The 24,137-nt window shown below is 54.4% G+C and overlaps 1 protein-coding gene across 2 annotated transcripts; it reads right to left on the reverse strand.

The window, feature by feature from the left end:
- Positions 1-8,611: 8,611 nt before the first annotated feature.
- On the reverse strand, positions 8,612-23,502 carry CXCL12 (C-X-C motif chemokine ligand 12). Of its 2 annotated transcripts, none has more exons than XM_060642130.3 (4): positions 23,354-23,501; positions 19,215-19,332; positions 17,013-17,099; positions 8,612-11,763 (listed from the first exon to the last, which is right to left on the reverse strand). In XM_060642130.3, the coding sequence occupies exons 1-4, from the start codon at positions 23,412-23,414 to the stop codon at positions 11,748-11,750; spliced, it is 282 nt and encodes a 93-aa protein (XP_060498113.1). In that variant the 5' UTR covers positions 23,415-23,501; the 3' UTR covers positions 8,612-11,747. The 2 variants fall into 2 exon arrangements, with proteins under 2 accessions (XP_060498113.1, XP_060498112.1); XM_060642129.3 differs by lacking the exon at positions 8,612-11,763 and adding an exon at positions 11,770-14,346 and having other exon boundaries at positions 23,354-23,502.
- Positions 23,503-24,137: the final 635 nt, after the last annotated feature.

Genomic DNA, 24,137 nt, shown 5'->3' on the forward strand with positions numbered 1-24,137 from the left:
GCTTGGGCGGCAGCCCTGAGAAAGGAGGGGAAGTCCTGCGCGCTTGCGCGCTTTGACCGCAAAGCCCAAGTCAGTGCTGTCCTCCCTGGCCACCCAGCTGACCTAGCCGCAAAGTCCCGGTTGCTAGCCTTCAAACACAAGAAGCCAGGCAGATGGAGAGGATGGGGTCTGTACCCCTGTGATATTGGTCCTGGGGGGCCCTAAGAAGTCACTCGCTTTCTCCCGAGTAGGTCGGTTTGAATGATGTCATGGATCTGGAGCGGCCAGCCCTGAGTCTGTCACTTGGGGAGCATTACCTGGCACCATCTTCGTGGTTGTTATTCCCGTCACTTTTTATCAGCCTCTGGCACTCTCCTTGAGGCCGGCTGGTCAGGGCCGAGTCTAACTCTTCTTTCCGCAACTCAGGAATGCTCTTTTTACACCCGCCCCTGGCTGCTCCTGACGGAGGCCTGTCAGCCAGCACTGTCACAGCCAAGGGTCACTTCTGCATGCCTTGTGTGCCGGACCCCAGGCTGGGTCACGTCACCCGGGTACCCCGGGGCAGCCCCCGGTCCCTCCCCTGGGGAGGTGACTCCCTCCCCTGACACCTCCTGTCTACCCCTCTGTAGTAAGTCTGAGACCCACAGGAAGGAAGGAGAAGCAGGAGGAGGGAGGGTTCAGTAAAAAATGTGGAGACTCAAGTGTCGTCTGCTTTTATATACGTACCTTACCCCATTCAGTGTGTTCATGCCTGGCACACGGAGGGATGCAAGGGATGCCAGGCTGGTGATGCCACCCTTCCCTGCCCTCAGGCAGCAGCCCCGCCCACCTCCGGGACAGTCCAGAGCTGTCCCTTCTCCCTGCGCAGTGACGTCCCCCCATCTCCTGTGTGGTCTGCAATGGGGGCGGGGGCACGGACTGTTGGCCCAGTGATCCTTCTTCTCCTGGGCTGGCCTCCCAGTCTCATGTTTGGCCTCCAGAGAGGATGAGGCCCCCCCGGGCCAGGCTGGGGATTCGCATGCCCCAGAAAGCAGCTTCAGGTTCAGGCGAAGAGGGGACGGCTGGGCGGGAGGTGGGGACATGGACCCAAGGCTGGTGCAGGCTTTCCTGGAGGGACAGGAGGAGACAGAGGAGGAAGAGGGCTGGGAGGAGCAGGACACATTCCCATTCTGGCATGAGCCTAGCAAGCGGACTCCACACGCTTATTCTTTACTAGATACGGGTGGCTATAGAATTTATCCTTCAAACTAGTTCATTCAGAGAGGGAAAGGGCACTTTGGTCATTTTGCTGGGACGACAGGCACCCTCTGGGGCTGTCTAGGCACATCCAGCTGCATGGTCACTCCACTCCTTAAGGACTTTGAAAGGGCATCTGAAGAGTATCACAGATACGCCTGATTGTCCAAGGAATGACCCGCTCAGGCTCCTCTCTTTGAGAATTTTGGGGTTCAAGTCCTTCATTCCTAGGACTCCAGGCTCCAGGCCCTTGCTCCTTGTGGCCCGGGTGCAGACCCAGCACGCAGGTCCACAGGGGCCAGGCCTGGGGAGGTCAGCAGGGGCCTCGTGAGCCCCGCCACACTGGAACCGGGCTCTCTCACGAGGCCACTTGAGAACATGGGCCTTGGCAGCTACAGGGAAAGTGCCTTGTGGGTGAAATCTTGCTTTGTTGTTCTAGAAAAGCACAGAGCGAGGATGCCTTTCCTGGGATGGGTCATACCCAGCCATTTCCAGAGGGCACACAGAATGAGCTTTGGGGTCAGGCACACCTGTGCCTGGACTCCAGGGCTGCAGCCCAGCACGTGCACGTAGACGGCAGGTGCTCCCCTGCCCCGTGGGGGCCTCCCTGCCCTAGTCCGCGCCTGGGAACGGCGACATCTTTGTAACGCGTGTCAGTCAGGTGCTTTACTTGTGAAGGACTACCTTCCGTATCCACTTAGAAGCACAGAGCGGGAGGCTCAGTACAGGGTAGCGATTATGGTCATGGGGCTTTGGTTCTGAAATACCATCATTTACCTGGAAAGCCTAAAGCTAAGGAAGAAAAAAATGCCATTAGGTGTATACACGGTGGTTGTAAAATATACGCTGATTTTAGAAACATTCACGCTTTCAAAAAATGTTTATTGAATCAAAGAAATCTGGTGTCCTCTTCCAACTTCTTTCCTACCACTCAGGGAGGCAAGGCCACATTCTTTATTGAGTTTTATGTGCACAAGGGCAGTGCGCTTCTTTGAGCATAACCCACAGAAAAATTGGATTTGACGTTATAAAACACACACACGTACACACATACACGTGTGCAAATTTTTCTAGTAGGTACGACCTATGCTGATGTTTTCCATACTATTCGCTTCTTTTTTTTTTTGCTATTTGATGCTATTCCACTCTTTAAAAAATCGATGCTTCTGACAGTCTATGCCGATTTCGCAGCCTGAGATGACCAAGCTTTTCCTGTCATTTAAACCCCAGACGTACCCTTGGGCCTTACAGAGCAGACCCCAACCTGAGCCCAGCAACCCCTGCCCACCACCTCTCCCTGGGGGGCTCTGCAAACTGTAAGAAGGGGTTGTCAGGGACCCTGGAGCCAAACAGCCAAGGATCGGATCCAGCCTCTCATGTCCCAGCTTTGAGATGTGGTGATTCCATGGCTGCTTTGGACTTCTGTCTCTGTGTCCATCACACGGGAGAGGGCTGTTGTCTTGTGATCGTGGGGAGCACTGAAGAAGAAGGTATCTGAAAAGCACCTCTGTGGGCTCCAGAAATGTCAGTGGAATGGAAAGCACCTGACCAAGGTGTTTGTTTGTCTTCACTGGGAACTCTGTCCTACCTACTTAAGGAGGAGCGCAGTGAATGCATTAGCCTCCAGTTCCCCTTGGCCACCTGAGCACGGGGGGCAGGCCCACAGGGAGGAAGAACTGGAAAGAGCTGGTCCCTGGCAGGCCTCATTCCCAAGAACCAACGTTTTGACATGGCGTGCGAGGGTTCCCAGAGCGGCCGGAAGGAGAGCCGCCTCCCCCGGAGCTCAGGAATGCCCCAAATGATTGTTTCCTCACGGCCTACAAGCCCATGTGACCTGGGCTGATGCTCAAGGAAATGCCTGGGAAGAGGCCAGGACAAGGTGAGTCTGTGGCTGCCTCTGGGGCCTTCCAGACTGACCAAGACCGGTCATTTCTCCTCCGGAGCAACTTCCCCAGCTGCGTGGCAGAGCCTGGATGGTGCTTGGGAAAGTGGAACACTGCCTCTGCTGCCCCAGCCTTTCCTGAGTTCTCCCTTGACCTCCTCCCCAGAGGGCCGGCCATGCTTCTGTGAGCATCTGCCTTTAGGCCAAACCAGCCATGCCCAGGTTGGACTGAAGCCTCCCCTTGGGCAGGCCAGTGGGAAAGGCATGGAGAAGCCTAGAAGAGAAGCATGGAATCCTAATGGCTAAGGGCTCACTCCTGGAACCGAACAGACCTAGGTCAGAATCGCCATTCTGTCATTTCCAAGCTGGGTCCTTTTGTGGAAAGACACAGCCTCGGCTTCCGGTAGTTGAGGCCTATTGATTGTTCTTTCCCACCTGGTGGTGTCGCTGGTTCATGCTCCTCTAGGGCCCTGGCTGTGTCCTGAGGTCTGGCCATCCATCCGTTGCCCCAAGCCAGGCCTGGGATAAAGCACTAACAGCAGAGATCCTGTTCCCGGGAACCACACCAGCTGTAGCTGTCCTCCTCCTGGGCCCCTGGCTGCAAAGTCCAGGCTCAGTGGACCCCAGACAGCACTGACACCCCTACAGTCTGCACAGGAAGTGTGTGCAGGTCGCCACAGGGGAGAGGAGCACCCAGAAGGAGGTGCCCCTGGGGACAGGGATGATTCTTTAACCTGGGTCACAGGAAATGAACCATTATAGTTTTTCACGACTCCAGGTGGAAGGGACAGGCACAGGTAACGTGTGTGCGTGATCACTGATATATGCACATTGGAGTGAGGTGAATTTGGGTCTAAAGAATGACTTCACCGTGTGCCCTTGAGTGTGCAAACGAACGCACGACCTTGTAAGGTGAGTACGGCTATCTCCATTTCAGAGACACACAAAGAAAGGCTCCAGTGTGTTAACATCCCGTTGATTTATCAGGCAGTCATCCCCAAACTATGTCTTTAGCATCTTCCTTGTGCCAGCCACAAAGCAAAACAGACCAAGCGCCTCTCTTCCCGCGTGGTATTAACCTTCTCATGTGGAGAAGCAGGCAGTGCCCAGGTAACCATGGCGGAAGGTACCGGGCTGCGGGGAGGCCGAACAGGATACAGGGGCCTCGCTCAGGAAGGGGCCACTGTGCAGGCTGGGGCAGTCTGTGAAGACTTCTTGACAAGGGGATGGTGAGCAGAGACTGAATGAAGGGAAGGGTAAGCCATGGGGTACCTGGGCAGAGGCCACCTAGCACAAAAGTCCCCTGCCAGGGGCAGTCCTGGCCTGTTCAAGGGAGAGGGACCCAGTGTGGCTGGAGCAGAGAAGGGGTGTGGTCAGAGAGGTGACAGGGGCCAGTGGGTGTAAACCTCTGTTAGTTAAAAACTGGAGGTTTGCGGGGGCACCTGGGTGGCTCAGTCGGTTAAGCGTCTGACTCTTGATTTCGGCTCAGGTCACCATCTCACTGTTCGTGGGCCCTGCCTTAGGCTCTGTGCTGATAGTGTGGAGCCTGCTTGGGATTCTCTTTCTGTCTCTTTCTCTGCCCCTCCCCATGCTCATGCTCTCTCTCTCTTTCAAAATAAACAAACTTGAAAGAAAACACAAAAATACTGGAGGGTTGGTCTAGGGGCACCATGGACAGGCAACATGGCAGGCCCTTCTTGCTGCTTCGAGGGGACACTGCAGGCCACAAGGGTGGGGCAGCGGGGCCTTGGACCAAGATGGTAGCAGTGAGAAGTGACCGGATGCTCGATGTGCTTTGAAGGGTCACTAACCGGGTTTGTTGATGGTTTAGTTCGGGGTTGTAAGAGAATAGAATGGTCCTTTGCAGAAATGGAGGTGAGCCGGTTGGGGTAAACGTGGATATCAGGAGTTTCACTTCTCATATGATTATTTTCAGAGGAGGAGCAGGAGTACAAACCTGGAGCCCAGGAGAGAGATCCATCTGAATTCCTTAGCCGTTGCATGGAGTTCAAGGCCAGGGGAGCGAATGAGGTCACCTGGTGTGAAAACAGAGCTTCTGAGGACTGAGCCGAGGGGTGTTCTTGTGTTTAGATGGCCAAAGGATGAGGAGGAAACAGAAAAAAAAAAAAAGAGAAGGTATGAAGCTGAAGAAATAGTCAGGAATGGTCTCCTGAGAGCCAACCAGAAAGTGTGTTTCAGGGAGGGTGATCAGTGCCGTCAAGGTTGCCGAGATCGTGGAAGCTGAGAACCGATAACTGACCTGTGGGTTTCCCAAAAGCCCGGTGACAACCTTGACAAAGAGCAGTTGTAGTGGAATGAATGGCGGCGTCCAAGTTCTAGTTGGGAGTGAGTCCAAGAAAGGTAAGAAAGAGAGGAGAGAAAGCGGACCCAGGAAATATAGACAACTTTTCTGAGAACTTCCGCGGGAGGAGAAGCAGAGAGCAGGAGAGCAGGAGAGAGCAGAAGCCGGAGGAGACTAAGGGTCGAAAAATACCACGTAAGGGTTGGTTTTATTTTTGTTTTGTTTTGCCTCGATGGGAGATCTTACAGCATGTTGGCGTGCCGATGTAGAGTGAAAGATTCATGGTGTAGGAGCGTGTGTGTTGGGGGGGTTGGGATCGGTGTCCTTGGGCAGGTGAGAAGCGCTGGGCTCCACGGCCAGGTGCGTGGTGGCCGGGGAGCAGGGGGCTTCCTGCGAGGTGAGAGCGGTGGCTGTGGAAACAGATTGGGCAGGCGGTGGACAAGAGGTGGAGCTCACGGATTCCCTTATTGTTGTCTTTCCTTCTGATCTAGAAGCCAGACCATCAGCCGACTGCGGAGGGTGGGGGAGGATGAATAGTTAAAGGGAGAGAAGAAAGTGTGGAATGAGCACCCAAGAAGAGGAGGGGCTGATGGGACCGGGAAGTGAGGTAGGGTCCCGGCAGCACAGAGGACCCACTCCTGGTTAGTTGGATTGGCGCTGGTGGGTGCCTTCTGGCCGGAAGAGTATAGGCTCTAAACAGAATCTGTGCACCTTTTGGATGGGGGTGGGGCTTAGGGGATGCCTCTGGGTCATTTACCAATCCCAATATGGCAGCACGCACAAGCTTAAATGGTCCTTCCTTGGAGTGCCAGCTGAGGCCAGGGAGAGGGTTCAGAGAAGACACCTGGCGAGGCGATCTCCAACGTAGCTTCTGTGCAAGCACCTGCCGGTGTCCTGATCCTCCTTGTTCCCAGCCTGCCTTGCCCACTATGCCAGCTTAACTGCCCCCAGTGATGGGAGTAATTAGCAGAAATCCTTTCTAGGTCTCCAGGGGGATTTAGGTGATGGAACCCAAGGGTGCAGGGTGTGTGGCTGGACCTCACGAGGGAACTTCACAGCCACTTCCGCCCCTCTGTGGATGGCCGCATCTCACCTCCGTGTACGGCTACCTGGCTGTCATCCCCACTTCTCTCTCTGAGTCTGTTTCACCCATCGTGGCTTCCCTCTGCTTCACTAACTCCTGGCTAGCCACACTCTCCCTCCCAAGTGCAAGGCTCTCAGTCCCAGGCACAGAGAAACCCCGAGAACCTGGTGAGCTCTGAGTCACAGCTCTGCACCCCTGGGACAGAACATTGGATCGGTCATCCATCAGTTGTGCCGAGGTCCCCACTCAGGAGGCTTCCCAGCTGCCTGGACCCAACCTCCGTGGGGGGCCCAGCTCTTCTCAGCTGCACTGAGTGGCTTGTGCTCCACGCAAGGATGCAGCGAGGGGAGTGAGGGGGCTGAAATCCAGCTCCCCCTGCGTGCATGCCCGGCCCCCTAGGGGAGCTGCACCTGCGGGAGAATAAGCTCCCATTCCACCCCATGGGCTCTCAGTGGCAGTCCTCAGGGGTCAGTAGATCACCCCAAAAGAATCTTCGAGGTCTTGGCTTCACCAGCACTTCTGTTCAGAGACGTTGATGGTGCTCTGAGCTTCCTTGAAGCACAGACGCACCTTGTCCCATGTTACCTGCCCTTGGTATATGTGTCCCGTAATACCCGTTTACCGTGTATTCTGAAGATGCTCAAGTAATTGCGAGTCAGTCCCTCAGACTGCAGGCTCCATGAAGTCAGGGAGCACGGCATCCACACCACCTAATACGGGGCTTAGGGCAGGTGTTGTCGGGGGGCCGTCAGCCCTGTGAAACACGGTAGACCGTGGACTTTTTCCTTTTTTTACACTCCATCATTCCGAATACTTAATACTTAACCCCAGAGGGTGCTAGTTCCCAGTGGAGAAGAGTCGTGGAGTGTGCTGGAAGCAGCACTCACAGGCATTCAGGGAACCTACAAGACCCAACCAAGAGGCTTCTCCCCATCTGTCAGCTAAGAGGAAGAAGCTCCCCTTTCAAGATCGCTTCCAGTATCTGAGCTTTGGGGAGGTCTAAGTAGAGGCAGGTGGCCCCCAGGAAACAGCACATGGAGAGAGGGAAGGAAACATACACTACCTCTGTCTAATGTCTAGTCTGCACAGCTCCTGGGGATACTAAGCTTCTGGGGTTACAGCTGCGGGGCTGGGACTCAGGGACACGTGATGTGTCTCAAGTCACAGAGTGAGCAGAGAGCCCAGGGTTCCAGCGCTGCTCTGCAAATCTGCAAACCCACGCTCGGCCCAGGACGCCATGCTGCCTCTTGCCGTGGGCTCCTCGAATCCTTCTTTCTTCCTCCAGTCCACCTGCAACTGAGCAACCGTATCACGTTCACCCTATAAATAACCGGGCGGTTCCGAGCACAGAGATAACGTGGTCATGTCTGGGCCGATGGGCAAGAGGACCTAGAGGACATTTGGGGCTTTTGCGCTGGCTCTTCTTTGCCAGTGTGGTTGGCCGTAGACGAGAAAGAACGTAAGAGAAAGTGTGCAAGGCTGACCTCTGTGGGGACAGAACCCTATCCGGCTCACCGTCTAGTCACAGTATCATGGACAGTGCTGGCAGGCAGCCATGGAGAGAGTAAGCTTCCAGGAAGGGCCCCAGGGCAGGACAGAAAATAACGCAGGGTTCTGGGTCCTTGGCAGCGCCTTCAGGGATGGGCTGCTCTTGTCTTCCACTAGACGCGGGAAGTACAAAGCGGAGGCTTCCTTCCCCCAGCTGACAGGCAAATATGAGGGCCCTTGCAGGAAACCATCTCTTCTGGAGTAGAGGACTGGCTTGCCTGTGGGAAGGGATTCCAGCAAAACCAAGGGCATTCAGAGAAAACGGAGTGTTTTTCCCCACCCCCCACTAAGGATCAGTTGACCAGCGGAGGCCAGCATGCCCGCAGAATTCTTACTTATGATTAGCGTGATTACAATGGCCTGTGCAGCTAGGATTACACAACCCCTCTGTGTTGGGTTTGAGGAAGAAAAACCAAGTCTGGAAAACTCCAAATGGCAACACTAATTCCAAACTGTTGGCCGCTACGTTTGAATACATGTCTTTATTAGAGAAATTGTAAGTGCATATACATCTTTTCATTGATATGACTTCAAAGTAGAAATTGTTGTTTCTCAGAAGGAGTTGTTATTTGTTATAAAAAAAAAAAAAAAAAAAAAGCACACCGCATACAGGAAGCTGCCTTCTCCTGGACCATTTTCACATTATCTGGGAGATGTAATTTAAACAACACAAAATACAGTATTTATCACATTTAACACTGAACCCATCACTGCTCAGAGACTGAGAATCCAGAGAGGTTGCAGACTAACAAGTTTCCCGGGTGGTATTTTTTTCAACTTGGCAAGCAATGTCAATGGTCTGCTGAGGGGATTTGAAGGTTTCCAGGGAGCATTTCCCGGGGACAGGGCTCCCTGGGAATGGGTCAGGGAGGATAGGTACAGGGAAGATGTGTACAGGGACCCCACAATTCCTATCCAGTTGCAGAAGGGAACACTGCCTGCCTGCCTGCCCGCCCGGGGTCTGGGGTGGTGATGAGCTCCCAGTGGGGAGCCCATGCCATAACATCAGGCAGCAGTCAGAAAAGGAAGGTCAAATCGGATCCAGTGAAAAAGCTTAGAAGTTCTCTGGTCTTCACACAGGGGGAACTGCAACCTTTGGCTATTCAGGCCGTCTGCTCGAAGCTGAACCTCCTTTCTCTGGAGGACAGGCCCACCGGCAGAGGGCCCCCCCACCTGCTCCCCTACTCCTGAGCCACCTCGCTGGGGTCTCAGCACCTGGCGGGGCTGGACAAAGAACAGTGCAAACAACACAGGGCGCAGATTCAGATAGAAACACACAGCACTTCTGGGGGTCCCGGTCCCCACCCCGGCCCCACAGCTGCCCAGGTCCTGATGCAAAGGCTGGCAAGGGAGCACGGCCTTAGAGGTTACACGGAGCCCAAGGGAAGGTCAGGTAGAGCAGCACTGGACGAGGAGGAACAGCTGGGTGACCCCTAATCAACTGATGCACTAGACTTGTTTTTAAAGCAAAAGGGGATGGGCGAGCCTTTTCCTTTGCAAATAGACTATTTAAATGCACATTTGCTTTAGTTGGGCAGCCTCCACTTAGAAGCAGATTGCAAGTAGAGTAATTGTTAGGCAGATAATTTTCCTAGAAGTTTCTACTCTTACCTATTTTCCCCCTGTTGGGGAGAAACAAACAATTCTTTAACTGTAGTCAAGATTCAGGGCCACGTTTATTTTCTTGGAGTAAGAGATTTAATGGCTCTGGTTCAGGGATTCCAGGAGAAGATGGCTCCACATTTTCCATGAGAGTTTTAAATATCTTGGATGACTTAGAAAAAGCCTATCCCACTGAAAATCAATCATTTCACATGTAATTCAGGAGCCCTGTAGTGTCAGGTTAATTTCTAAAGACAGTTTTGAAACCAGTTCTGTACTTCTAACTAATAAAGGTCCCTGTGCTCTATTTATTCAATATAATATTGCTATTTGAAGATACCAATTTTCGTTTAGCGGAGGGATTGGCTTTCTACCACGAAGATCCGATATAAAGGAATATTTACGCAAATATTAACATGTTACCGATAACACAAAGATTATTAAATCTAAAAACACCTACAATTCCAGATTATTTTGTTAGAATATACTTTCTGCATGTTGTTTGCAGGGTCCTCTCGACTGATACATTTCCTTGTTTTGCCCTGCTTTTCTTCCATTTTGTTAATTTAAAATGTTTGCTGGGACACTGAACCAAAAGCAAAGTATTAGTAAGATGAAATGTGAAACGACACAATAAGCAAAAAAACCCCTCAAGTGCCTACCTGCTGCACTTAAACTGTTTAATGCAACTCTACAAACTGGTCTCGGTAAAGGAAAACACCCTACACGTCAGGGTTTTAACCTACTTTCCCAAATATCCCCTTGTCTAAGAGTGAAAGCCAAGATGGACGTTCTGGAAGCACAAGGTAACAGCAGTGGAGAAGTCCAGACGCCACTGTACAAGGTGGTGGATGCTGGGATTGCCAAGTGGGGAAAAAGGGGAGGTTAGATTTTAGTTGGGAAGGAATCTTCGCGTCCAGGACTCATTATTTCACGGATCAGCTTTTCAAAAACCAAAAAAAAGGGTTGAGGATTCTTTTCACATTCTCGCCAAAACAATCACGCGCTTGAGGCAATGGAGCAAAAACTCCCCGTGGCTCTGAGATACCAACTGTAGGAGCATAAAGGCCTGGCCTCCTCACGGGTCAACTCTGCTGCACACTGAATTCCCTTGGGCTCTGTGGATCCATCTTGGGTTTGTGATCAGTGGGAAAACCCAGGTTGTCCACCCAAGAGGATCACACCCCTAATCAGAAACCTGGTCAAAAGACCTCTCCTTACCCTGAGCCTTTGCATCCAAGGGGTGGACAGTACGTGCCCCGAGGATGTTGGCTTTGAACAAGAACACAGGATTGGACAACGGACAATATTCCAAATGAGACACAGATGTGCACAGTGTTTGCAGCACCGGGTGACATGAGACACATTTTGATTTGCTTCTTGGTGCCCAGTTTAAATGAAAGCTTTGGTCTTGAGACAGTCTTTTTCCAGGGCGATGGAGACAGTCTTGGAGATACATGATGATGGATGAGACAGAGAATGACAACAGCATGATGGGATGTAGGGAAGAGCTCAGGATGAGGGGTGCGTCTCTCCCTGCCCTGGCCTCATCCCCCTGCCTGCCTCAGCTTGGGGAAGCCCTGCGATGCTCACCAGTGGGGAAGGCCCCAGCTCTCACTCCGAGGAAGGGTGAAGCTCCCGTCTGACTCTCTAAACTTGACCCTGCAGCCCCCCGCACCCATGCACGGGGCAGCCTTCACTAGGGTCTGCCTTGGTTCTGATACGTCCCAGGGGCTCTCCGTCCCACAACAGGATGATCTGGGGTCTCAGCCTGCACAGCTCAGAGAGATACAAAACTCAGGAACCTCCAGCTGGGTGAGGGGCTCCACGGGAAAGATATTATAACAAAGCAAGTAAAATAACGGCCTCAGTCTAAGTTCCTATCTGTCACCAGCGACACTGGATAATCAAACTAAATGAAGAATAAACACCATATATTTTGCTACATAATCAAATGGTGATAGTAAAGGCAAACTGTGCAAAACAAAGCCCTCGGAAATGTACCGGGCCCTGCCTGGGTGCAGCGGAGCCGCTGCGGGCTCTTCCTAACACTGGTTTCAGACCTGGGCTCCTACTGTAAGGTTTCCTCAGGCGTCTGACCCAACCTGCGCCTCTCACATCTTGAACCTCCTGTTAACAAGAACAGAGGGAGACACCGTTAAGGCGGAGGCCAGGCAGCAAGCCTAAGACGCCGAGCCCTGCTGCAGCAGGGCCCCCACTCCTGACTTCCAAATCGCGGCCGTGTGCCTCCTTTCCGAGGCCCTGGGAAGGGGGAGGGTGGCGAGAGAGGCAGCCAGGGCTGAAGCGGAGGGATGGATGGAAGATGGGAAGCGGAGAGGAAAGTCGGGCGCAGCCAGCACGGGGTACGGCAGACGAACAAGGGCACGCAGACGGACGGCGAGGCACGGTGGTCACGCGACAGGGCAAGGCGCACTGCCTTAGCCCCAGCGCGGATGGAGGGCTGACAACCCCTTACCTCAGTGTGGCCCGGTCCTGCACCAGGCCCGGAGCAGGCTGCCTGGCCGTCCAGGGTACCACCGACCACCTCCATCTACCTCCTCACCCCCACCCCACCCCGACTGGCCCCGGGACGGTGCTGGCACCGTTCACTTGCTTCAACCCAAAACAGAACGGAGTCCGGCTCTACTCTTCCACAGCCCCCACCCCCCCTGCCATCTTCAGCGGGGCTGGCGCTACATCAGCTTGTCAGATACAGCGAGGGCCCAGGGCCAGTGAGGTCACAGGAGGACAGAAATGGAGCGTGTTTGCTTTTCGGAATGTGGGGCCAACCGTCTTAGTCCCCACAGTCCCAGCTCCCCCAGCAGGAGTGGAAGGCGCTGTCTCGCTGAGCACTGCAAGGAGCAGTCTGTCGCCTCAGGGCAGCAATAGCTTGACCCACCATTGCTAGATGGCAAACAGCCCCCTGTGGTCTTCAGAAGGGACCCACTGCCCCTCTCGAGGCACAGAGACGTGCCGTTCCCGCTGTACGAGGAACAGAGAGCATGGGGCGCGGGCCTGACCGGCTCCTGAGCGGTTTAGGAAAGGTAGGACTACCCCAGCGCAGGTGCCCCAGCCCAGGCCTGCTGCCCTGGGCAGACCAGCAAACATCCTGACGCCTCAGGAGGCAGGGCAGGTGGGGAGCGGGAGGGCATCCCGGACACCCCGGAGCAGGCCTGCCATCCCCAGGGCTGGCAAGAGGGGTGCAGGCTGGAGAGTCAGCCACATAAAAGGGAGAGGGATGGGGAATAAAAGGACTTGGGCTGCAGCACCCTAGCAGGACACTTCCCTGATGGGGAAAAGGAATGGCCACAAGGTTCTGTGCTGCCATCCCAGGGGAGGACGCTAAAGCGTGAGGGGACACAGTGTTCCCGGTGAGTCTAACAGGCGGGCGCCTTGGGTTTTCTTCTCCTGATTCCATCTGTGCAGTGCTCCAACCACTTCATCTTTCTGGATCCACAGACTGAATCATGACCAGGGGCCTGGGGTGCAGGGGGAGTGTTTACATGGGACAGGAGGATGGGGAGCACAGTCCAGACATTCGAGGTGTCCTTTTTCGAAGTACTACTGAAATCTGGGCTTTGCTCTCCCATGTGATCCCCCTCCTTCCGGTCCAGATTAGAGAGACTTGGCAAAAAATCTTAGACATAAATCTGTGGGTGGTATGAGGAAGGTTCTAGAGCTTTCTAGAGCACCATGTTCACTTTAAGCACATATTTCCCATGAGTGAGGACTGAGGCAGCTGTGTCCCGGAACCTAATCGCACAAGGTCACCGAGACTGTCCCAGCAGGTGGGTGGGGACAGGCCCTTCACACAGTTCCTCCACATCGGGGACCCGTTTAAAGAATCTATAAAGTGAACTGCCCGGACAAGAGGCTCCCTGAGAAGTATTTTCCACAGCTGCTCCCCGGGAATGCGGAGCTGCTACCCCCTCGGTGTCTGGAAACCAGCCCTGCTCGGGGGTAAAGCCGCTCTCACAGCCCAGGCCTAGGACGGGGGTGCTGGAGAAGTCCCACCCCAGGTGGCAGAGGGGTGGAGGGCCCCTTGGGAAAGAGTCAGTTACCACCTGTAAAAGGCACGGCCATAGCTAGCTGGGCCCCACGAAGGCTGTGCCGGGCAGCACCCACCGTGGTCAAGGGGAGGGCAGAAGGCCCTCGCTGGCCGAGGTGCCATTGCTGTGCTAGTAGATGGCCCTGTGCGGGCCAGGCCTGCACTCTGGCCTCAGCAGGAAGGCACGCTGTGAGTGTGTGAGCCGGTGTGCCGGTGAGCCGGCCCTTCTGGGAGAGGGAGTGGAGGGCCGGGTGGGGGTTCAGCGGCCCAGGGCAAGGCCGGAGACCCCGGGCCGCTCGAGACAGTCCTGAGCATAGTGTCCTCATCCCAGACCACAACCCCAGTCTCGGCACAACTACTTTCTTCATAACTTAGCAGACCAGGAAGGGCCTTAAAAAGCGCCTAAACACGGGAGCCAGTGTGGCCAGAGGAGCGCCGCTCCTCCGAGGAAGGTCTGAGCACCTGCACGGAAGGCAAGGCGTGTGCCCTGGAGGAGGGTTAGAGCAAATTTACAAAGCGCCGGAGAGACAAGAGCAGCGCGCACTGCGGTCCATCTCGAAGTGGCAGAGAACTAGTTTTTCCTTTTCTGGGCAGCCTTTCTCTTCTTCTGTCGCTTCTTTTTTCCTATCTTTTCTCTTTTCCCCATTTTTTCTTCTCTGCGCCCCCTTAGATAAAATCAGTAGAACCATTAATGACGTTGAAAGGGACCGGGGTCTGTCTCAGTCTGCACACTATTTCACGCTGGCCTGGGGATCAGTCTCAACCCTGTGTTCTGTCTTAGGCCTGGAGGCCCCCGGGCAAAGCACGGCCCACCAGTACTTCCTTAAAATAAAGCAGACATTTTCCCCCTGACTCCAAGAGAAATATTGGCCAGCCTTCCAGAACATCTGTGACCTGGCTATCGCCATGGCCAACCTGCCAACCTGGCCCTGGTTCCAGCTATGGCCTGAGGTTTCCAATCCGGAAAGGCACTCACATCTGATAGGCTGTGAAGGGTGTGAAGTCCAGGGCCAGGTTGGACTTGGCCTTCTAACTCACCTCAATCCCATCTACTCAGCCTTCCTTCCTTCTCAGTGCAGAGCTAAACTCTCTGCTCGAGCTAAAAAAAAACCTGCGCTTCAAACTGAATCATGCTTTGGAGGTTAGAGACCCAACATTCAGATGGCCATCCAGGAGAGGAGAAAGAAGGCAGCCTGATGCCACTTTCTCCTTTCTGGATGCTTGGGGGACGTCCCCCAGGGAATGACTGGGATTGTTCTGGAGAGCAAGGGAGAGAGCTGGTTAGCAGAATTTGATTAGAACAACTGGCTCATGACTGTCACATTAAAATGATTCAAGCTGAATGGTATTTAATGATTTATGGGGTAAGGCCACCTGCTCCTGGGCAGGCTTTCTATTAACCATGGCCTGGAATTATGGGATTTTTACATGGGAGAACGTGAAAGCTGGATATTATGAGAGTTGAGTCTCTGGAGATTACGTGGGGGTGTTAGGAGAACCGAGGAAGAGGAGGAAGGGGAAGAGGAATTAGTGAGTCAAATATTATTCTTCAGAAAACTAGCACTGTTGTTTCCATTGGGTTTAAAAAAAAAGAAAGAAAAAAAAAAAAACAAAAGGCTCAAAAACTTGAGTTGCAGCTCTCATTTGCTCCTGAGCCAGGCCCGTGCTCACATGTGAACTTGGCAAGAGGGATTCAAGGCACCTGACCAGCAGGCCACCTTATCTTCATAAACTCCAGAAAGGTATCAGAGCCCCGTGTCTAACCACTAATGGATTTTATTTCAGGTAAAGAAATTCCCACATCCAGTAGGAGGCTGATGCCATGAAACAATTAGCATTTTTATTGCTAGTGCATATAATGTCACATTGGATACAATTTTAGTACAAGTGAAAAAATACACTGTGGCTAAACATTAAAAAGCTGCAATCACATTTATAGATCATATATATTTCTTTACAAATTGCCAGTAGTTTAAGATAATAGAGAAAGGTAACCTACTGACGTTCATATGGCTCCACTTTCAAATATATGAATTGTTCGACTATAAATATATTCTGAAATACAATTGTTTTCTAAAGAAACATAAAAAAATGTGCACAAAAAATATATAAAAAATGCCTTGCAGAAAGTTACAAATACCACTAGGCCCATCTGTGGATCACATTTACCATGGAAATGTCACCTTGCCAACATTTCTGATTGGAGCCTGAAACCATGCTGTGGTTTCAGGAGGAGGGGTTAGTGGCAAGAGGCTCATTTATTCATTTGTTTTTCCGCTTCGGATTTCAGACACCTCAGGGTGTACAGAGCCTCCGTGGCATATATAAGCTTCGGAGGCAATCACAGAACCAAATTCCTCGAAACAAGTTCAGATTGAAAATTGCATCGGACTCTGCAAAGACCTGCCTTTCAGGGAAGGCGGAGACAGGATCTCCCACCCACCCCCAGAGAGGGCCAGCCCCCCTCTGGAGGCAGAGGCCAAAGAACAGTCTCACAGAGGGCCTGAGCAGGAGGGGAGGGTGAAGAGAGGAGAAGGCTGCAGGGCGGGGGCCCCAGCAATCCCTCTCCTCCCACTGAGCATGTACAGAAATGGGAAGCAGAGCAAGATAAAAGCATGCTGCTGGAGGCAGGGAGAGGCCTGGGAATGACCGGGACAGGGTTTCTGAGCACAGTCCCCAGCGACAGTAGCCTCTACATGGAGCCTACAGATCCGATCACTGAGCTGGAAGGAGAGGGTGGAGGTGGTGGCCGTGGCCTAGCACCGGTCAGTATCAGAGGGTCACCTTGGGCTGTCATTCTAAGACGGGCACCCACTGCGGGAGCCGCCCACGGTCTTCCTCTGAGTCTGGAGGAAGGATGCTTTTCTGAGCTCCATGCTTGGCCTGTCACCTGACTGTGCCCAGATGCCCCAGGGGCAAAGGAAGAAAAGCTCCACAACAAACCAAATACAGATCGTGAAGTCGTCATTGATTAAAAAAAAGATAATGGGAATGATGTGATTATGAGGATTACGAGAGAACCGACAGCGGGAAATGCTGCTGGTACAATAGAATTTCTTAGAAAAACCCCAGTTACAGAACAGCCAGTGCGCAAGGGTATAGGGCTCGGGTGGACATAAGCTGCGGTATCGTACCATAGGCTATAAATGCGGGTGTCTACGTGCCGGGCCGACCTCAAGCCTGTTCCCAGGTCAGTGCGCTACCCCCAAGGCACTCCTGGTCCCCCCCATGCAGGCCTTCCTCCCCCAACCTTGCCCTTCCATCTGCCACACGGGTCTTAGCTTTCCTCAAGTGGGTCTACCGGAAAGTCCTTTTTGGCTGTTGTGCTTACTTGTTTAAAGCTTTCTCCAGGTATTCCTGAATCCACTTCAATTTCGGGTCAATGCACACTTGTCTATTGTTGTTCTTCAGCCTCGCCCTGCCAAAACAGAAGAGGCGACAGTGTGTGGCTGAACGGAGAAGGCGCCGCTGGGATCTGGGCACCCGCTCCTCTGACACCCGCGTCAGGGCCCTCCCCGGTGCCACGTGTCCCACTCGGCGGGCTCGGGTTTGGGAGGAACTCAGGGTGTGCCGGGGACACATGTTCCTAGCATTGTGGCAAGTCCTGCCGCAGAGCTAGGGGAAGGCGAGAAGAGGCTTTCCAGGGGAGTCCAGGGAGAATGCACCACAGGGAACATCTGAGTTAGCCTTTGAAGGAGGAGAGGGAGCTGGGCAAGTGAAATCAAGGGGGAGAGAAAAGCAAGAGCAAAGGCACCAAAGGGGCACCTGCTTAGAGGATATGGAGGAAGGAGCGGGTGGCCAGGTGTAAAGGGCAAAAGAGTGGGACTTTCTCTGTAAGATCGTGGGGGCTTACATTGGAAAGCGATAAAGGCAGATTCTTATTTGGATGGATCATCTTGAAAGTACGTGGTGGACAGACTTAAGAGTAAGCCTGGAGGTAGGAGGCCTGCAAAGAGGTACTGCGGTAGTCTGGGGAAGAGAGGTGACAGGGCAGTGAGGGAGGGACGGTGCAGGTAGTTTGCCAGAAAATGGTTTCCAGAGAGGGTTTACAAGCTCCCTCAATGTTCCACGGTCACATTTGTTTTTTTACAAATTCAAAGGGCATCTTCCTCCCAGGTCTCTGCCCCACTCACACTTCCCTCTCCAGGTCCCCCTCCCTAAAGCCCTGGGTACCAGGCCATCTCAAGCAGCCTGAGGACTCCCTGCCCAGCCACACACGGCTCTGTGTGGACAACTAAGGCCAGCACAGTGGCTTGGGGACACCGCCGGGAGTCACGCAGCCTGCCTGTTAAGTGACTGACATACGCGGAGGAAGAGTGCGGTTCAGAGCAAGGAGTTTACATTTGGCTGCCACTGCTTCTGAATTAATCCTGTGTTTGCCCAGACCAGCGAATCATGTCTGGCTTCTTCAACTTCAAGGTGCATTCCTAGCAGGTGGACCTGTGTAATCTGAACCGCAAAGCAGGTCTATGGTGCTAAATTCAATGTCTGATACAACACTTCTCAAAGGGGAGGCAGTATTGATTTTAAGAAAGTAAGTGAAAAAAACATCCATCTTCTAGTGGGTCTAAAACATCCTGGAAATGACAAACACGTCCGAGGCAGCAAAGGCTAGCAAAAAGAGACAAAATCAAACTTAAAAACAGTTGGTATCGGGTGGAAAAGCCTTCTGGCAGTTGCAGCTTTCATTCCAACTGCTGTGCCCCCTCCCCGTTCTCAGCACTGGGGCTTTCCGGGAGGTGAGCTCCCCACGAGAGACCCTGAGCCTCAGCACCTCGGCATCTAGCCACATGACCACAAGGCGCTGTGTGCAAGCATGGGTGCGTCTGAGCGCCCGAGGGCCAAGCAATGAATGGCGCGAGCGTCTCTCTTCCCGAACCTCGCCCCGCCTCCTGCAGCCCAGGCGAGTGATTTTTGTGTGTTGTATAGGTGTAACTTCAGTCTGCCTCGTTCCGCACATGAATGAAATCAAATATCAACAGCTGCCCTCAACGCCAGCAAAGCAAAAACTCGTGGGTTGTGTTGGAGAAAACGCCGTTAAGTGAGCTGAGAATGTTGAGTTTCACCCAATGGTTAGAGGCTTGGCCTGAATTTGGGTCTCGTGAGATTTTGCTGTGTGATAAAGGATGGATTTAGATCACCAAAGCCTGGAAACTGGCAGGACAGACAGCTGTTCCTAGCAAAGGGCTGGCTAATTTACTGGACTTCAGAGGAAACTCTGGTGAAGCCCGTGTTTCTCTAGTCTGGAGGCACCCAACTGTACTGCCATTTCCTGTGCTAAAGGAGGAAACTTGGAAAAAAGAAACAAGAACCTTTAGGGGCACAGCGGGGTGCCAAGGGTAAGAGTGGCTTTTGAAACTCCTGCCTGGTAGCTTACTCACAGGCCTGGTGGTGATCACAGCTGCCTCTAATTATGCCAAGTTCAAGGCTGGTGGCTCAGCACGGGTCGGCTCTCCAGCGTTTACAAGTTTTGAGCTAGGTGCTACTATGCCCATTAGAGGCAACACTCCTGGAAGATGATGTTGAGACTTACACGATCTGAAGGGCACAGTTCGGAGTGTTGAGGATTTTGAGATGCTTGACATTGGCTCTGGCAACGTGGCTCTCGAAGAATCGGCAAGGACATCTGTAGCTCAGGCTGACCGGTTTCCCTAGAAGCGGTGATGGAAGCAACGCAGTTTGTTATGATCCTGCCAGACCTTGGGGATATATGTGTGGATGTGTCTGCGGCCAAGGGTTAAGGTGGTGGAATGATGTCAGGATCCAGAGCTATGGGACGGGTCACGGGTGCATCCTTGCTAAGACCTCTTGGGCAGCACAGTGAGCTCTGGGTGGGCGAAGGCCCGAGCCTCCATAGGGCCAGAGGGCAAATGGACCTTCAGAGAGCTGGATCCTAGGGGGCAGGGGAATTAAAAGAAGCCCCCTGCTCGGTGTCTTAAAATATATTAATCCCAGGAGACAACTGTTTCAGTCCAAGGTACTGGGGTTCCCAGTTATTCTTTGCAAAATAAACTCTTCCAGGGCCAACTAGAAAAGCCTCCCCCCACCCCCACCCCCCTCCCCCTCCTCTCCCTCAGGGAAGGAGGAGGGGGAAGCAGAAGGCTCCAGAAGCAGTGGTTCCCCTGGGAATGCTGCCCTCCCCCCACCTGCAATCTTCTCTCCTCACATACACCTTAAACCCAGGCCACCACAAAAGAATCCTGGCAGGCTTCCTACCTGGGAGTCCCCAGAGGGCAGGCCAAGGGTCCACCTTCTCCCAGGCACTCCCCTGAAGGCAGGGAGATTATCAGGACTGGAGTCAAAAGTGGCTTTCATTGTGCAGGGATGCTCCAGCCTCCTGGGTTGTATTACCTCTTTGTTTGCCAATTCACCAATTTGCAAAATGCCATAATTGACACTCATTAGTTTAAATAAGCAAAGGGCTCCTGCAGAACCCACCACTCACCCTCTAAGTCTAGAATTGCAAGCCCTGGGGGGCTGGGATCTTTGTGGGTTTTTTTTTTCTTTTCTGCAGATTTTATCCAAGCCCTACTTAATACCCCAAATTATTTGAATTTGTGGATCCTTTCATCAGGGATTAAATGTATGTCTGAGAATATTTAGTCCAGAGATTAAAAAAAAAAAAAAAAAGTTTCCCTGTTTACAGAGCTCCTAGAGGCCTCCCGGTGGTTCTGAAGTTCTGCATTTTGGGGCAAGAGACCTGGGGAAGCTGCAGGACACCTTGTAAGGGACTTAATTTTTCCAGAAGCTGTGTTCAGTTGAGAGATGGCATGGCCTGCAAACAGCAGCCTATTTAGCCAAGTCAGGGGAAAAGCAGACCACCCGGCCCCCTAGGATCAAAGTCGAATCCTTAAACTCGAGTAAGGAGAAAGCCTGACTTCAGGGTGCTCAGTGACTCAGGGCCCTGGAAGGGTCCCTGGAGCAGCCTTCAAATGTATACCCGAACTGACTCCAGAAAGTCACTGCTGGCGCCTGGCTTTCAGCAACTACACCCAATCCCTGTGGTAGATGCTGGGTGTAGCACATGCTACCATACTGCGCATGCTGCCCTGTAACCAGATCGCCTGGGAAAGCCATCCCGGGGCTGGGGGCTAGGTGGTCTGGGTAAAGGAGAAGCCAAAGTCTCCCCCTCTGAGTGTCCTGTCTCCAGTCTCCCTGGAATGCTCATGTGTCCTCCTGAGCTGGCTAGGGACTGGGGAACTGGGGCTGGGTGGTGACACAGGAAGGGTCCCAACCCCAGCGCAGCAGGCTGAAAGGGACACAGTGTGAGTGCTTCAGCCGGTGGGGGGCTGCTGGTGGGGGCTGCTGCTCTCCCATGTCTGGGAAGCTTTTCTGGCTCCACTAACCAAGTAGTGGAGATCAGGCCAGAAATCAGAGCTGAATCAGAGCTCAAAACACAGGCTTTCTCTTCTCTCCTTTCCCCCCTTTTACCCCCTGGGATTATCCATTTCCTTCAAAGGCAATTCTTATTCCTGCTCCCAGGACCCAGTTGCCTGCCTATCAAGTGGGGAATTTCAATAGGTTTTTTAAAGGGACAGAGCACCCAGGGCTCTTACTAGAGAACTCACCTGGGGTCCTCTCCTCCAGCTTTTTGTCAACATTACTAACTTTTCCAACTGGTTTGGATGTGACTCTGCGTATAGGCCTGACACCTGATTGGCCTAGATGTTACCGGCTTGGGACCCGGTGAACTTGGCTCTGTTCAGGAGCAGTTCCAAGAGAATCTTCCACTCCAATGCAGAGACAGGAGCCCTGGCCAGCCTCTCCAACCGGGCCTCAGAATGGAGCCTGGCCTGGATGCATATAACCCCTGGAAGTCCAGGGCATCTAGGGGCCCAGCTGCTTGGCTGAAGTCAGGTGGAGGGAGGGCAGGAGAGTGAGCCTGACCCTGAACAAGGGTATCTCCAAGTGCAGTTCTGAAGTCGGTATAGGTCCACAGGCTCCAGGAGGTCAAGAGGTACATTCAAGCCTATACATGCAAGGAGAACCAGACAGACCTAGAGCCTGAGACCCTGATCTGGCCACTTGGCTGCTAAGAGGGCAACTCAGAGGGACAAACAACCAACCCTTCCCAGGGCCAAGATGAGTCTGTCAGTGGGGGCCCCTGCTCCCTCTGTGCTCCTTCCAGGCCAGCTACACCTGGATCCCTGCATTCCTGTCCTTTCTGCAGCTCCCCAGGGGAGTGGGACAGCTTGGGGAAGCACCATTTCCCTGAGAGGCACAGAATGACACCTCCACTCTCACCAGACACTCAAATTGTTAATGCTCAAGCCAGAGTATCCCCCACGACCCAGGGCTTCGCAAGGAGACTCAGCCTCACATACTTTTTCTTTCGGCTTAGGAGGTAAAATCTAAATTGCCTTCCATCCAGTCCCTCTGCAGCTCTGTCCAGCAACTTGCCACACGTTTAAAGAACACTTTCCAGGCAGTCAGCTATGAACTCCTGTTAGCCCTGGTCCTCTTGCCTGGAGGCTGCAGTCATGCCCACCTTACCCACACAGGCTCCCAGGCCACTGCCTGGGACGATGCAAAGGGTCAGCGGCTGGAGCCCAGCCTAGGGCTGCAGGCGCTCAGGCCCCGCAGCTGCCCCACGGAACACACCAAGTGTCCTTCAAGCCTGTGCAGGCTTTGTTGGCAACTTCGCAGCCAAGAAAGGACAGCGTGGCCTGACTAACACAGCTTGTTTCGTGTGTTTCAAGCCAACAGTTTATTTTGTTTTGCAGCAGTGGTGTCCTGTGACAGGACAGCGAGGTTTCTCTTAAGCTTCAGAAGAAAAAAAAAAAAGCTCTCTCCCTCTCCCAGCGAAACAGGACACCACCTTTCCCAGTGGCCTAAGGCCTTGGCGATTGAACTTTGTTGCAGCGCTCATTCTGAGGGAAGAGCGATGGCTTGGCCGGTGACAAAGGCGCCTGTCTGCAGGTGTGTTTGGGGGACAGGGGAGGGGCACGAGCGACCCGGCGGCCCCTGGGCCTCTCTTCGGTGACCCCGGGAAGAGGCCAAGGAAGCAGCGGCTGGACGCGCGCCCGGGTTAGCCGCGTCGTTGCGGACCGCGGAGCTGTGCAGAAGCGCGACCGCGCGGGTGGCGCAAACCCGACAGCTGCTCTGTTTGGCTCGCCCGCGAAACCGAGCTAGGGTGGGTGCAGAGAGAGGGCCAGCCTCGCCTAAAGGGGACGCCGCGCAGCAGCACCCGACCGCACCGCCACCACGAGCGCGTCGCGATGCGAGACCCGCTTCGCGATGCGCTCTCTCGCACACGCCTCTCCAGCACCCGGCGCAGCGGGGCCTCGGAGTCCCTCTGCTTGGAGACACCGAGTCGCGCGCTGGACGACACTGGCTGGGTGGGGGTGAGGGGTGGGATGAGGGGGGACAGAGCCCGGCGCCGAAGTCTCCCGACCCCGCTCCACTCCCCAACCCCCCGGCGCGCTCCCAGCCAGTTATCCTGTCCGGTCCGACCCCGGGCAGCCGCTCGGGTCTGGCGGCCGCCCACCGTTCGGGACCCCGAGCCCAGATGCGGAGCGCGAAGCTTCAGGGCGGGTGGTGGCTGCTACGCTCGGGGCTTCGGGCGGCGCGCCCCGCGAAGGGGGCCTGCCTCGACCTCCCCGGTACCAGGCGGCGCGAGCTGGGTTAGCGCGGGGCGGGGCGGGCGTGGGCAGAGGAGCCGAGCGCACTCACCGTCGCTGAGGCAGAGCGCAGCCAGCACGAGGGCCAGCACGGCGACGACCTTGGCATCCATGGCACCGGCGGACGGCGGGCGGACGCAGGCGGGACTCGGAGCGAACGCGGCGGCGGAGAGTGAAAGTGCGGCGGCGGGAGGCGCGCGCCGGGCACTTTAGAGGCGAGAGCGGGGCGGGGCGGGGCGGGGCGCGCGGCGAGGGGCGGGCCTGGAGCTGCCGCCGGGAGGCCGCGGGGGGCTCCGGCGCGCGTCCCCCTCCCACACCGCCGCCGGTCCCGTCCCCTCCCGCCCTCTCCGCGCCCGGGATGCTCCAGGGGCTGCGGTGTGCCTGGGCCTCTGACCTTCTCCTCTCCGCTGGGCCCTGCTCCGTAGGGCTCGACCTGCAGCGAGGAACGCAGCCGCGCAGGGAGGCTCGGCTAAACGTTGGTTATTGTGCCCACTGAGCAGGTGGAGAGATGGAGTCCCAGAGGCGGGAACTGAAGGGGGACCAAAGAGAACCAAACGAGTCGATGTGTGCCGAGGCCGGAGGTAGCCAAGAGCGCCCCGTTTTCGGAGTCTAGAAGCTCGAGGTGACCACCGGGCCAGGCTCGCGTTGCGCTGGGCCCCCCGCAAACTAGGCCTAAGGGAAGGAGACCAGTCTGGGCAGTCCGTGCGACTGCCATCTCAAGCCAACGCCATCATTGATAGCCAAGCCTCAGGTTCCTCACTTGTCAAATTGCGACTCTAAAATAGAATGATGCGCCGCGGCAGCAAAATAGTCTGCCCTGCCGGCTGCGTGAATTC

This window comes from Panthera onca, chromosome D2 (genome assembly GCF_046562875.1).
Source record: "Panthera onca isolate mPanOnc1 chromosome D2, mPanOnc1 haplotype 2, whole genome shotgun sequence".
NCBI classification, from domain to species: domain Eukaryota; kingdom Metazoa; phylum Chordata; class Mammalia; order Carnivora; family Felidae; genus Panthera; species Panthera onca.

Excerpts from the sequence above, each read along its gene's own strand:
- CXCL12 (XM_060642129.3), bottom strand. The coding sequence starts at position 23,414 with ATGGATGCCAAGGTCGTCGCCGTGCTGGCCCTCGTGCTGGCTGCGCTC. Across the intron at positions 17,100-19,214 it reads AACTGTGCCCTTCAGATCGT|GGCGAGGCTGAAGAACAACA; the intron begins GTAAGTCTCAAC and ends CTGTTTTGGCAG. Across the intron at positions 14,347-17,012 it reads CTGGAGAAAGCTTTAAACAA|GGGGCGCAGAGAAGAAAAAA; the intron begins GTAAGCACAACA and ends ATTTTATCTAAG.